Genomic DNA, 15,920 nt, shown 5'->3' on the forward strand with positions numbered 1-15,920 from the left:
TGATCCCCCCACCTTGGCCTCCCAAAGTGCTGGGATTACAGGCTTGAGCTACTGTGCCTGTCCAGAAGTTGAACTTTTAACACTAAAATGTACTAAACTAAAAATATTTTTACAAAAATTCTGCTAACTCAAACATTTTAAGAATCCAAAATTAAGGTAAACCTTTGGCAAATGAGATTTGTTTAATAATTCTTGTTTAAATCAAGAAACTGAAGAGACAGCCCACAGAATGGGAAAAAGTATTTGCAAACTACCCCTCTGAGAAGGGATTAATAAGCAGATATATATACAGAGCTCAAACAACTGTATAGGAAAAAAATCTAGTAATCTAATTTTTAAAATGAGCAAAGGATCTGAATAGACATTTCTCAAAAGAAGACATATGAATCGCAAACAGGCAACTGAAAAGGTGCTCCGCATCACTGATCATCAGAGAAATGCAAACCAAAACTACAATGAGATATCATCTCATCTCAGTTAAAATGGCTTATATCCAAAAGACAGGCAAAAACAAACGCTGGCGATGATGTGGAAAAAAGGGAACCCTTGTACACTGCTGGTGGGAACATAAATTAGTACAACCACTATGGAGAAGAGTCAGCAATCCCACGCCTAGGTGTACACTCAAAAGAAAGGAAATCAGTATATTGAAGAGATATCTGCACTCCCCTTTGTATTGCAGCACTATTCACAAAAGCAAAGATTTGGAAGCAACCTAACTGTCCATCAACAGATGAATGGATAGAGAAAATGTGGTACATATACACAATGGAGCACTATTTAACCATTAAAAAGAATGAGATCTAGTCATTTGCAACAATATGAATGGGATTGGAGGTCATTATGTTAAGTTAAATAAGCCAGGCACAGAAAGACAAACCTTGCATGTTCTCACTTATTTGTGGAAGCTAAAAATTAAGCCAACTGAACTCATGGAAATAGAGAGTAGAATGATGGTTACCAGAAGCTGGGAAAGGTAGTAGGGGAGAATGTGGGGATGGGTAATGGGTAAAAAAATATAGAAAGTGTGAATAGACCTAGTGTTTGCTAGCCCAACAGGGTGACCACAGTCAGTATTAACTTAATTGTACATTTTAAAATAACTAAAAGAGTATAATTGGATTGTTTGTAACACAAAGGATAAATGTTTGATGTGATGGCTACCTAATGTACCCTAATGTGATTATCATGCATGGCATGCCTGTATCAAAATATCTCATGTAACCAATAAATAGATACACTTATACCTACAAAAATTAAAAACAAAACATTAAAAAATAATTTTTATTTAAAAGAGCTATGTCGTTTTTGGTGATTTATTTATGTAATGTATAAAACAAGCAAACATTTTATTTTACTTGGGTCTGTTTTTCCTAAATGCATACAGATTTACTAATCAAATAAGATAATGTTACTTATATGTAATATTTAAGATTATGAAAGATGTAAATTTGTGTTCACCTGAAATTGAATCCCTGTTCTGACAAATTTTCATTTCACCAGTAATTACATTCTGTGGTATGTTGGATTTAAGACAATCTAATTAACTTAAAGCACTGGTTTGATATTAAATTGAGTTCATTAATGAATAATCATTGGATACTTACATAAATTTTAATTAATAGACTGCTTAAATATTGATTACTAAGCATAGTTTTTTTGGTTTTTTTTGAGACAGGGTCTCACTCTGTCACCCAGGCTGGAGTGCAGTGGCACAATCATGGCTCACTGCAGCTACAGCCTTCCAGGCTCAGGCAATCCTCCTGCCACAGCCTCCCAAGTAGCTGGGAGTATAAGCATGTGCCACTCTTCCTGGTTAATTCTTTAAAAAATTATTTATAGAGACGGGGTCTTCCTATGTTGCCCAGGCTGGTCTTGAACTCCTGGGCTCAAGCAATCCTCCTACCTTGGCCTCACTAAGCATAGTTTTAAGTTTATACACTGTTGCTTCTTCTTTTTTTTTTTTTTTTTTTTTTTGAGATGGAGTCTTGCTCTGTCACCCAGGCTGGAGTGTAGTGGTGTGATCTTGGCTCACTGCAACCTCCGCCTGCTAGGTTCAAGTAATTCTCCTAGCTCGGCCTCCCGAGTAGCTGGGACTGCAGGCATGTGCCACCATGCCCAGCTAATTTTTTGTATTTTTAGTAGAGATGGGGTTTCACCATGTTGGTCAGGCTGGTCTTGATCTCCTGACCTCGTGACTCAAGTGCCTCGGCCTCCCAAAGTGCTGGGATTACAGGCATGAGCCACCGCACCTGGTCCTATATACTGTTGCTTCTTATTTTTATATGCTATAAAGTGGCAATATCTTTGGGTCATGTTAATGGTTGTGTTCATTTTCCTCTTTAAAAGGGATGGGTGTGTACATCGAAAGTGCTACATGTGTTCATGAGCTCTGTTAATCTGCTATAATGTTTGTGAGAGATAGTTCTCAATTGCAGCCCTCAAATTTTCTCTTTGAAATAGATATTATTTTGGTTAAAAGTTAAAATTAAAACAAGTGGTTGAGATTATATTATGAGCAAGAGTGACAAACGGGTATATGCTTCTGTTTTTAAAGGGATAGGTAGTTTGTTTCTAAGACAGTAGTTCTCAAACTTTCTGTTCTCAGGACCCCTTCGTACTCTGAAATATTACTAAGGACTTCCAAAGAGGTTTTCCGCATGTATGTTGTAACTACCAATACTTACCATATTATAAATTAAAACAGAAAAATTAAATATATTTATTGACTGAATTGATTTGAGATGAATCTGTTGCATGTTGATGTCAATTTTAATAAAAATAATTTTATTTTAAAAATAAGAAGATTGCTTCACATTTTTGTAAAGTTCCTTACTGCCCAACTTAATAGAAATAATAAGTCTCTACTATTTGCTTCTGCATTCACTCTATTACAGTATCACACATCATATTGCCTCTGGAAAACTACACATTTTAGTATTATTATGAAAACAGTTTTGACCTAGCGGATGCTCTGAAAGATGGTCAATTCGTTCCAGAACATCAAATAACATAATGAAGGACAAACCGGGAAAGTGAAATTTTTTTGCCCTGGTTTAAACCTAAGTCTGAAATAAAGCTATGCAATGTGTTAAAATCATAGCAACGTTATCTAAATTTTGATGGGCTTGCTTCCTTAGTTTGCTGATTAATGCCTTCACCACAATGCAAAAGTTATTCTTTATCTTCTGTGTAATCTGCCTAGATAGGAGATTCTGTGTTTTACAAGCATAATTCTCTGAGTTTTATGTTTTTTTCTTTATTTTTGATTATTTAGTGGCAAACTAACAAAGAACAAAGGTTTCTCACTTGTCAAAGAGCTAAAGTTCTTTAGAATTGTGTTACCTCCTATGTTAGAATGGTGTTACCTCCTATGTACGTTTATTTATTTATTTATTTATTTATTTATTTATTTATTTATTTTTGTGATGGAATCTCACTCTGTCTCCCAGGCCGGAGCGCAGTGGCACAATCTCAGCTCACTGCAACCTCCACCTCCCAGGTTCAAGCAATTCTCCTACCTCAGCCTCCCGAGTAGCTGGGATTACAGGCACATGCCACTACACCCAGCTAATTTTTGTATTTTTAGTAGAGACGGGGTTTCACCATGTTGGCCAAGCTGGTCTCGAACTCCTGACTTCAGGTGATCCGCCCACCTTGGCCTTCCAAAGCACCTGGCTCTATGTTTATTTTTAAATGTTTGATTGTTACTTTGTTTAGATAGGTAACCAAGTATCGTTTATTGGGCACTCATGATCCTATTTATTTATTTTATTTTTAATTTGTATAAATTTAAAGAACACAAGTTCAGTTTTGTTACATGGATATATTAAGCAGTAGTGAAGTCTGGGTATTTACTGTAACCATTACCCAAATAATGTACATTGTACCCATTAAGAAATTTCTCATCCTTTAACCCCCTCCCACCATCTCACCCTTCCTAGTCTGCAGTGTCCATTATTCCACCCTCTGTGTCCGTGTGCATACTTTATTTAGCTCCCACTTATAAGTGAGAACATGCAGTATTTGACGTTCTGGTTCTGAGTTGTTTCACTTAAGATAATGGCCTCCAGTTTCATCCACGTTACTGCAAATGACCTGATTTCATTCTATTTTTATGGCTGAGTACTACTTAATTGTGTTTATCTTCATTCCACATTTTCTTTGTCCGATCATCCATTGACGGATACGTAGGTTGACTCCATATCATTGCAACTGTGAATGGTGCTGCAATAAACACATGAGTGCTGGTATCTTTTCAATATATAATTTCTTTACCTTTGGGTAGATTACCCAGTAGTGGGAATGCTGGATTGAAAAGTCATCAGAGAAATGCAAATTAAATGCAAATTAAAACCACAATGACATATCATCTTACACCAGTCAGGATGTCCATTATTAAAATGTCAAAAAATAACGAAGTTGGCAAGGATGCAGAGAAAAAATAGTAGGTGAAATAGTATCTCATGGTTTTGATTAGTATTTCTCTGATGACTAAAGTGTTGAGCATCTTTTCATGTGCTTATTGGTTATTTGTATTTCATCTTTGAGAGAGGGAAAGGACTTATCTATTCAAGTTCTTTGCCCATATTTAAAATTGGGTTGCTTTTTGGTATTGAGTTTTAGGATTTCTTTATATATTTTGTATATTAAACCCTTATCAGGTATATGATTTGCAAATATTTTCTCCTGTATGTTTTCTTTTCACTTTCTTGATAATGTCCTTTGATGTAAAAAAGTTTTTAACTTTGATGAAGTCCAATTTATCTACCTTTTCTTTTGTTGCTTGTGCTTTCAGTGTCATGTCAAAGAATCCATTGCCAAATCCAAAGTCATGAAGATTTATTCCTCCTGAGTTCAAGTGATTCAAGGATGCCTCAGCCTCCTGAGCAGCTGGGATTACAGGCATGCGCCACCATGCCCGGTTAACTTTGTATTTTTGGTAGAGACGGGGTTTCTCCATGTTGGTCAGGCTGGCCTCGAACTCCTAACCTCAGGTGATCTACCCACCTCGGCCTCCCAAAGTGCTGGGATTACAGATGTGAGCCACCACGCCCAGCCTATTTAGATAATTTTATAACAAAATATTAGCAGTATCTGATATCTTGATTGTGAAGACTAGCCTACATTTAGTCAAAGTTAAAGCTTGATTAAATTAGACATTAAATCTAGTGATCTAAGATTAATAATATATTGAACAATAATAAAATATTTAATGATATACTTTCATATAAAGCAAAGTAAAAAATATTCTTATTCTAAGTAGTATGTTACGGAGTCAATACTGATATAGAGTGGGGAAAAAATCAGCTCTTAAGGAATCATTGGGGCTGGGAGTGGTGGCTTACACCTGTAATCCCAGTACTTTAGGAGGCCGAGGTGGGCAGATCACTTGAGGTCAGGAGTTCGAGACCAGCCTTGCCAACATGGTGAAACCCTATCTCTAACAAAAAATACAAAAGTTTAGCCAGGCGTTGTGGTGCATGCTTGTATTCCCAGCTACTCAGGAGGCTGAGGTGGGAGAATTGCTTGAACCCAGAAGGCAGAGGTTGCAATGAGCCAAGATCATATCACTGCACTCCAGCCTGGGTGACACAGTAAGACCCTGTCTCAAAAAAACAAAACAACAGAAAAAAAAAAAAAAAAAACATTTGACTGGTTATCAAGTACTGCAGTGGCACAAATTTCTGGTGACAAAAGACTTGTTTATTTAGATTCTAACTTCCTTTCAAACTGTGTTACCAAACTTCCAGTTCCTACTGTACCTGTTTGTTTCAGGAAATTCTGGATATCATTGCATGTCTGGATCTCCTCAAGTGCACGACTCAGGAACATAGTCTGTTTGGCAACAATGCAACACAATAATTAGTCCCAACAAAAAAAAAACTTTAAGCAAATTAATATAATCTCATATCATTTTCATCAAAAACAGGTAAAAATAAATTAATAGAAAAATGATAGTTTAAACTGAACATTTTGGAATTTATATAGAAATATTAGCCTCTATTTGCACATTTCCTTATTGTTTCAGAAAAATGAGGATTAAATAAAAAATCTTGAGCATTATCAATTTCTTTAACAATCTAGAACAGAAGAGAAACACTTCTAGAATAGTTGTGTGAGGAGCTCCACGGATCCTCTCCTCAGCAAAGCAATCATCGTAACTAGTGAAAATTAGAAAACATAATCATGTAAAGGCTCAGGAAATTGCCCTGAGGGTGTAGAGAAAATGAAGAAACATTTATTACAGGAAATCTACTAAGTCTTAGTAAGAACAGTAAGAGCCTGTGACATTTAAGCCATGATTCACTCACCATCCGCCAGCTCAGTGTGATGTAAGCACTACTTTAGGTGGGTGTGGCCAAGAAGATAGGACTCTCTCTACCTCCAGTTTCTGGGCTAGGGATTCTCTGAAGGGCCAGACTGCTGGCACTTCTCATCCCCCCAGATATCTATTGTAGAAGCTCTATTATAAACAAGCATAGCTCAGAAGCCTAGAACTCTCTTTCTCTACCCAGCCTCTATTTGTAAGGCAAAAGCTCTATCCCAGGCATTGCAAGTTCAGGATCCTGGGTCTCAATCTCATCTCATCTCAGCTCTCATCTCAGCTGCTTATAGGCTAAAGTGTCCACGCTGGGAGCAGCAAGTCAAGAATATCAGGGACTACAACTCTTGCCCACTCTTCCACTCATACAGTTAGACTGTCACTCTGACAGAAGTGGGCCACTGTCCCTGCCCCTAGCTCCAAAACAGTGGTTCAGTTTCTGCCCAGTAGGAGAGGCAGATCTATAGCACTCCCTATAGATCTATAGCACTCCCTAAAGGACATGACTTTAGTTGGAACAGAGCGTGGGGAAGTTCAAGTCTAAGGACACTGTAAAAAATCATGGAGATTTTGGTAGTGAGCAATTAAGAGGATATTGGTAGCTCAATGATATTAAGAAGAAAATAACAGACCAACTAGAAGTTTATAGAGAGAAGTATGTGAAGAGACAGCTAAGACTTCTATTCCTTCAAAGGGGTCTTATTTTAATTGGAACAGGCTGTGGGGCAATTTATGCACAAGAGCACTTTAACACACACACACACACACACACACACACACACACACACACACACACACACAGAGTAATCACCTAGCAATTAGTCAAGACTAACAGCTGCATGTGCTACTAATAGAAGAAGGTCATCTAGAAGCTTAAGAGGTCAGATCAGGAAAAGAGTAACAAAGAACCCTCCTAAAATCACTGTCATCCTTTACCAGAGGGAGGTGTAAGCAGTCTTTGCACAGGCAAAGACTGTGCCTTCCAAGGAGTGACATCAGTTATGGGGAAAATAGACTTCACTATTTCCCTATAGCTAATTCACTAAACAAATAAAGAAGTAAACACTAACATCCACAAACCCCATGGGGAGATCAGTACCCAAAGATACTACAACATATTATCTAAATCGTCCAGTTTTCAACAGAAAATTACAAGATATGCAAAGAGACAGGAAAGTGTGACCTCTACATAGGAAAAAACAGGTAACAGGAACTGATTTTGAAAAGGCCCAGATGTTAAACTTAATAGACACAGAATTCAAAGCAACTATTTTAAATATGTTCAAATAACTAAATGAAACCACACTTAAAGAAGGAAGGTATGATAAAAAAAATGTTCATCAAAAATGAATCTCAATAAAAGGATAAAAATTATAAAAATCAGACGGAAATTCTGGAGTTGAAAATTACAATAAATGAAAATTTAAAACTCACTAGAGGGTATCAACATTAGGTTTGACCTAGCAGAGAAAGCAATCAGCAAACATGAAGATAGATTAGTAGAGATTATGAAATATGAGAGCAGAATGAAAAAGAAAAAAATAAACTAAGCCTCAGTAAAACATGGGACACCATTAGGCACACCAACATACCCATAATGGGATTACCAAAAGGAGAGAAAAAGAGAAAAAATATTTCAAACACATGGCTGAAAATTCCCTAATTTTGATGAAAAACAATAATCTACACACTCAAGAAGCCCAAAAAACTCTAGGTGGGATCAAGAAACACAAAGATATCCAACCCAGATACATTATAAAATGGTAAAAGACAAAGAAAAATTTGAAAGTAGCAAGAGAAACATGACTCGTCACATATAAGGGTGATTAAGATTAATAGCTGATTTCTCATGAAAAACAATAAAGGCCAGAAGGCAGTGGGACAACACATCCAAAGTGATCAAAGAAAAATAAAAATCTACTAATAATCTAATACCTAGCAAAACTATTATTCAGAGAAGGTGAAATAAAGATGTCCCTGGATAAACAAGAGCTTAGAGAATCCATTGCTAAGAGACAATCTTTCAGGTTGAAAAGCAAGTAATGCCAGACAGTAATTTGAATCCAGATGAAAAAACAAAGAGCACTGGTAACATTAATTATATAATTATAAAAGATAGTATTAATATAAATGTATATTTCTTCTTCTCTTGTTTTTTTAAAAAATATATATATAGACATATATGTGAATATGTATTTGCATTGTTGGGCCTCTAACATATAGAAATGAAATGTATTTGACAATAAAAAAAAGCTGTTTTGGAGTAAGAAAATGAGACTGATATAGTTTGGCCGTGTCCCCACACAAACTTCATCTTGAATTGTAATTCTCATAATCCTCATGTGTGGTGGGAGGGACCCGGAGGGAGATAATTCAATCATGGGGGCAGTTCCCCCATGCTATTCTCGTGATAGTAAATTCTCACAAGATCTGATGGTTCTGTAAGGGGCTTCCCACTTCACTCGGCTTTCATTCTCTTTCCTGCTACCCTGTGAAGAGGTGCCTTCCACCATGACTCTAAGTTTCCTGAGGCCTCCCCAGCCATGTGGAACTATGAGTCAATTAAACCTCTTTCCTTTATAAATTACCCAGTCTCAGGTATTTCTTCATAGTGTGTGAGAGAACAGACTAATCCAGAGACCATACAGTAACTCTAATCTACAGGAAAAAATGAGGAAAAGCATAAACGGTAAGTAACATGCTTAATATAAGAAACCATAATATATACTTTCTTCTCTAAGTTTCTATTTTTTGTTTTGAGACGGAGTTTCGCTCTTGTTGCCCGGGCTGGAGTGCAACGGCACAATCCCGGCTCAGTGCAACCTCCGCCTGCCGGATTCAAGTGATTCTGCTGCCTCAGCCTCCTGAGTAACTGGGATTATAGGCACCTGCCACCATGCCCAGCTAATTTTTTGTGTATATTTAGGAGAGATGGGGTTTCACCATGTTGGCCAGGCTGATTTTGAACTCCTGACCTCAAGTGATCTGCCCACCTCGGCCTCCCAAAGTGCTAGGATTACAGGTGTGAGCTACCACACCCAGCCTCTTCTCTGAGTTTCTTTAAAATACTTAAAATTCTATAAAGTGATACTATAAGATGTATTGTTGTGTTTGGAGCATATATAGATGTAATATATATAACAAAATAGCATTAAAAAAGAGAACACAGCTAATAGGAATAGCATTACTATATCTCACTGAAATTGGGTTTATAATCTGATGTAGATTCTGATAAATTAAGATCTATATTGTAAGCCCCAGAGTGACCACTAAGAAAATAACTCAAATATTGTGTAAAACTCATTAAAAAAACAAAAATGTTACATTAGAAAACATTCACTTAATGCAAAAGAAAAGAGTAAAGGTTCAGAAAATCAGGAATAAAAAATACATGAGATATATAGAAATGGAAAGGTAAAGTGGCAGAAGTAAATTCAACTAAGGGAGGAGACCACCCCTCATATTGTCTTATGCCCAATTTCTGCCTCCAAAGAAAGAAGAAGTAAAAACTAAAAGGCAGAAATGAAATCCACAGGCAGACAGCCCAGTGCCGCACCCTGGGCCTGGTAGTTAAAGATCGACTCCTGACCTAATCTGTTATGTTATCTATAGATTACAGACATTGTATGGAAATGCACGGTGAAAATTCCTACCTTGTTTTGTTCCAATCTAATTACCGGTGCATGCAGCCCCCAGTCATGTACCCCCTGCTTGCTCAATCAATCACAACCCTCTCACACGCACCCCCTTAGAGTTGTGAGCCCTTAAAAGGGACAAGAATTGCTCACTTGGGGGGCTCAGCTCTTGAGACAGAAGTCTTGCTGATGCCTCTGTCCAAATAAACCCCTTCCTTCTTTAACTCAGTGTCTGAGGAGTTTTGTCTGCAGCTCGCCCTGCTACACAACCATAAAAATAGTAACATTAAATGTGACTGCATTAAACAACCCAATAAAAGGCAAAGATTATCATATTGAAACAAAGATGATCCAACTATATTCTGTCTACAAGAAATACATATTAGGTTCGAAGACAAATAAATAGGTTGATCGTAAAAGGATAGAAAAAGTTATGTTATGGAAACATTGACCATAAGAATGTTAGGGTAACACTACTAATATCAGACAAAAATAGACTCTAAAACAAACAAACAAAAAATTACTAGGGACAAAGAAGAAAATTTTATAATGTTAAAAGGGCCAATTCATTGGAAATATATAGCAATTATAAATATATATAACCTAACAACAGAGCCCCAAAAATATAAAGCAAAACTGGGTAGAATTGAAGAAAGAAAGAGATAATTCAACTTTTATTAGTTGGAGACTTCAATACCCCACTTCAAGTAATGAATAGAATAAGTAGGCAGAAAACCATCAAGGATATAGAACACTTGAACAATACTATCAACCTACAAGACCTACTAGCCATAAAACATTTCACTAACCCAAGTAGAATGTACATTCTTCTCAAGCACTCATGTATGGCACTTTCTCTAGTATAGCTCACATGCGAGGCTATAACACAAACTTCAAATAAATTTAAAATAATTGAAGTCACAAAGTATGTACTCTGACCACAGTGGAATAAAATTAAAAATCAGCAAGAGAAGACAATTTGGGAAATTCACAAATATGTGAAAATTAAACAACAGATTCCTAAATAATAAATGGGTTAAATAAGAAAGCACAATGAAAATTAGAAAATATTTTAAGATGAATGAAAAAAATACAACATACCGAAATTTATGGGATGCAGTTAATGCAGTCCCTAAAGGGTATTTATAGCTGCAAAAGTTGATATTAAAATAAAAAATATCTCAAATCAGTGACTCCAAGTTTTACCTTAAGAAGCTGTAAAAACAAAAGCAAATTGAACTGGAAGTAAGCAGAAGGAAGATTTGAGTGGGAATTAATGAAATAGAGACTAGAAATGCAATAGAAAAAATGAAACCAAAAGTTCGTTCTCAAAAAGAGCAAAATTGATATACTTTTGTCTATACTGACCAAGAACAAAAAGAGAGAAGACACAAATAACTAAAATTAGGAATAAAAGAGGAGGTATCACTACTGACCTTACAAAAATAAAGAGGACTATAAGGGAATACTATGAACAACTGTAAACCAACAAATTCAATAACTTAGATGTAATGGATAAATTTCTAGAAAGATAAACTACTAAAACTGACTGAAGAGGAAACACAAAATCTGAATAGACTACAACAAGTAGTGAAAAATTTATAATGTGAAAACCACAAAACATTGTTGAAAGAAGTGAAAAGCCTAAATAAATGGAAAGATATTCCATGTTCATGAATCAGAGGCTTTAATATTCTCCCTAAACTGATCTACAGTTTCAATGCAACCCCTATCAAAATCACAGCTGGCTTTTTTGCAGAAATCAACAAGTTGGTCCTAATGGACATTCCAGGGACCTAGAATAGCCAGAACAATCTTTAAAAAGAACAAAGAGGGAGGACTAACGCCTTCCTATTTCAAAACTTACTACATAAAGCTATAATTATCAAGGCAATGTGGTATTGCCCCAAGGATAGACATAGATGTCAATGGAATAGAATTGAGAATAAACCTTCTCATTTATGGTTAAGTGATTTTCAACAATGGTACGAAGATAATTCAATGGGGAAAAAAATAGTCCTCAACAAATAGTACTAGGACAAATGGATATTCACATGCAAAACAATAAAGTTGGACCCCTATCTCATACCATACACAAAAATTAACTCAAAATGGATCATAGACCTACATGTAAGAGCTGAAAATATAAAAAATCTTAGAAGAAAACATCGAGGTAAACCTTCATGACTTTGGATTACAAAATGGTCTCAGATATGATAACAAAATAAATAAAATGGATATCATAAAAATAAAAACTGTATTTCAAAAGGCACTAGCAAGAAATAGAAAAGACAAACCACAGAATAGGAGAAAATAATTGTAAATCATATATTTGATAAGAGTATAGTATAAAGAATATATAAAGAATTATTACAACTCAGTGGTAAAAAGACAAATAGGCTAATTTAAAATGAGCATGAAGCACTTTGGGAGGCCGAGGTGGGTGGATCACTTGAGGTGAGGAGTTTGAGACCAACCTGGCCAACATGGCAAAACCCTGTCTCTACAAAAATACAAAAATTAGCTGGGCACAGTGGCGTGTGGCTGTAGTCCCAGCTACTCGGGAGGCTGAGGCAGGACAATCACTTGAACCTGGGAGGCAGAGGTTGCAGTGAGCTGAAATTGTGCCACTGCACTCCAGCCTGGGTGACAGAACAAGACTCCATCTCTAAATAAATAAATAAATGCAAAAAGATTTCAATAGATATTTTCCAAACAAGATATACAAATGGCCAATAAGCACATGAAAAGATCCTCAACATCATTAGTCATCACAGAAATGCACATCAAAACCACAATGAGGTATCAATTTATACTCACTAGGATGGCTATAATTAAAAAGATATAATAACAAGTGGTGGCAAGGAAGTGGAGAAATTGGAATCCTCATTCAGTCCTGGTGGGAATGTAAAATGGTGCAGATGCTTTGAAAAACTCCAGCATTCCTCAAATGATGAAACATAGAGTTACTGTATGACCCAGCAATACCACTCCTAGGTATATTTCATATTGAAAGAAATGAAAACATATTTCCACGCAAAAATTTGTACATAAACATTCATCATGGCATTATTCACAAGAGCTGAAAATTAGAAACAACCCAAAAGTCCATCAATGGATGAACGGATTTTTAAAATGTGATGTTTATACAACGGAATATAATTCAGCCATAAAAGGAAATGAAACACTGATATATGCTACAACACGAAGAACCTTGAAAATGTTATTTAGGCATTTATAAAAGGAGCCAGTCAGAAAAGAGTACAGAACAAAAAACATTTGACATTTGTATAAAATATGATGATGATGACATTTATATGAAATATCTGGAACAGGCAAGTCTATACAGACAGAAAGTAGACAGTTGCTTAGTGCTGGTGGCAGGCAATAAGAAGTGACTGCTAAATGGGTAAGGGGTTTCTTTTTAGGGTGATAAAATGTTCTAAAATTAGTTGCATCAATAGTCGCACAATTCTGAGAATATTCTCAAAACCAATAGATTGTATACCTAAGTGGGTGAACTGTAAGGTATGTGAATTATGCCTCAATAAGTCTGTTAAAATATAATCAAGGATAGGGATCAGGAAACTTTTTGTATAAAAGGACAGACAGTAAATATTTTAGGCTTTCCTAGCCATATACACTCTCTTTTACATATTTTTCTTTATTTTCAACTACATCTCCCAGCGGCCTGATTTGGCCAGTTGGCAGTAGTTTACCCACTCCTGCTCTAGGAAAAGATGTGGTTCCTTGACAAAGTACAATTACTATATGTTTTTACCTATCCCTCACTTTCCCCTAACTCATACTCAGAAGGGTAGAGACAATGTTGATAAAACTATGCGGTCCATCTATATTCCTTCATCAGTTACTTATTTGGAAATATTCCCATTTATGAGGGTTTAGAGAACAGGGAGCAGATGTATACAACAGAAATCAACAAGTATTCTTTAGAGAGACAGAGTACCACGGTCTGATTCATAGGGACCACACTTAGATGATAAAAGGCAGAAGTGCATCTTCAATTATCTAAATAGACATCCTTTCAAAAGGAAAGAAGATTATAGAAAGGTTACTAGATTAGAGAGTTCTGAGGAAACAGAGGTGTACATGAGAAAGAACACAGAATAAAAAAGAATGGTAGTTAGGAACGAACAAAATAATGATTGTACTTAAGAGTTTGTGAAATTTCCCTCACATCAATTTGATCTCTTTTCACTAAGATAAAAAATTAAACTCAGGATTACCAACCAAAAAGGAAAAACTTTTAGAAATTGAAAAGCACTATATAAAAATAAGATGTTATTACTATTTTTTAGTAAAGCAAAAGTCCCTATTGAGAATTAAATTACATTTACCTTTGTCTGTTAAGTAGAATTTTTGTTTGTTTATTTTGCTCTGGGGCGGGTAGAGTCTTTTCCCATCTTCTTTTAAAATAAAAACATTTCTTAAAAGAGGGCCTCCTCTACTCCTCAGAGGCAAGGACTTTGGCTTCTTTATCTCTGTATCCCCAGTACCTAGAAAAGTGTCTGGTGCGCCAATGTTTTTTGAGCTGCACTCAACAATGGAAGGGAAAAGAAGCAAAATAGTTGGCATAGATCTGGTGAGAGTTTGTTCCAGATCCAAAGAACAATATGAAATAAGAGGAAGGAGGAAGAGAATAAACAGCAAGGGGTTTATATCTCTTGGAGAGGAGAGAAGGTGACAAGTATGAGAAATTAGGAAGTTTTCTTTGTCCAGGTAAGAGAAACCAAGCAGAGCGATCTAGATCTTAAAAATCATACAAAAATGCTATTGATCTGATTTAGAGACAATTTTCTTAGATTGAAAGAAGAAAGGTAAACAGCTAAAAGCAAACCGATAATCTGGTGTATGGGAGATGGTGATATTGATAGCTCCTAAAAGGGGTAACATTTAAGAATCTGATAGAGGAATTCAGGCAAAGGTAAGGAATTCTGTCTTGTAGAAATTAAGTTAATGAGATATTTAAGAATGTGGGGAAAAGAAAGCAAATGCAATTGAGAGAAGAAAAACAAGATAAGTAATAATTTCAGATGGCTATCAAAGCTATGGAAATAGATGAGTTATTCCTTAGAACATGTGATAAGAAACAAAAGTGGAGTCCAAACCCGTGTATAATCACAGGCAGACAATAAAGATAAAAGATATTTAAAAACATTTTTGGAAAGAGTGGTCCATAGGAAGGGGAATTTTAAAAGAAGAGATATCTAATCTTCTTAAAAGAAGAGGCTATGCCAAAAGTAACCTTTGCTTAGGAAGGAATTAGCCATTACAAACTTTTGAAATCAAGATGATGCTGGAGTGGAGAAAAGGATTCTCTAAAGAGAATCAAAAAGAACTGCATCGGGGAAGGCAAACATAACAAATAGCACACTGAACTCTTGTCTTTTCTTTGAAGGTTGCACATTACCTGTTCAAAAGCTGTTGAAGCTTTTCTGCCTTGCTCTAGATCAACTGCAGCTGCCATAAGTAAACATGTTTTCCGTGCAATCAGAATTACTTGATCAGAAGGACAAAACTGGGACATCTGATAAGAAGTAACCAGAACATCAATGAATAGTGAGAATTCTGCCAGGTGAACACAAACAATCGGAATGAAAATCAGCAACTTCCTGTTTGAATGAGAAAATTCAGCTGGAAAAGCACATGTCACCATAGAAATGATATAAATTATAATACTGATTTATGCTTTCAATTTTATATTATTTTCCATTGTTTTTAGTACCCTCCTAGAGATAAAAAGCTTCATTTCTTCACAGTATTCCTATCTTTTCCAGTGACAAGTAGTATCATTTGCCCTTGTATTTCTATCTAGTGATTTACTTCTTGGTTTATGTTGTAATTTCTAAGTGATTTTTCCCCTGGCAAATAGATTTCCCCCTTTGTATTGAATAGAGCCAAAATTAGTATGTATATTGTCATGGTTGAAAGAGGCATTG

The 15,920-nt window shown here is 35.8% G+C and overlaps 1 protein-coding gene across 1 annotated transcript in view; it reads right to left on the reverse strand.

The window, feature by feature from the left end:
- Positions 1-15,920, reverse strand: part of TEX11 (testis expressed 11) — a 290,530-nt gene that overhangs the window by 40,341 nt on the left and 234,269 nt on the right. Inside the window, exons 22-23 of the mRNA XM_015127634.3 lie at positions 15,392-15,508; positions 5,766-5,838 (exon numbers count right to left, since the gene is read on the reverse strand). Coding sequence (XP_014983120.3) covers positions 5,766-5,838; positions 15,392-15,508 — 190 coding nt within the window. The remainder of the gene's footprint in view (positions 1-5,765; positions 5,839-15,391; positions 15,509-15,920) is intronic.

The sequence above is a fragment of the Macaca mulatta genome, chromosome X, assembly GCF_049350105.2.
Source record: "Macaca mulatta isolate MMU2019108-1 chromosome X, T2T-MMU8v2.0, whole genome shotgun sequence".
Lineage (NCBI taxonomy): Eukaryota > Metazoa > Chordata > Mammalia > Primates > Cercopithecidae > Macaca > Macaca mulatta.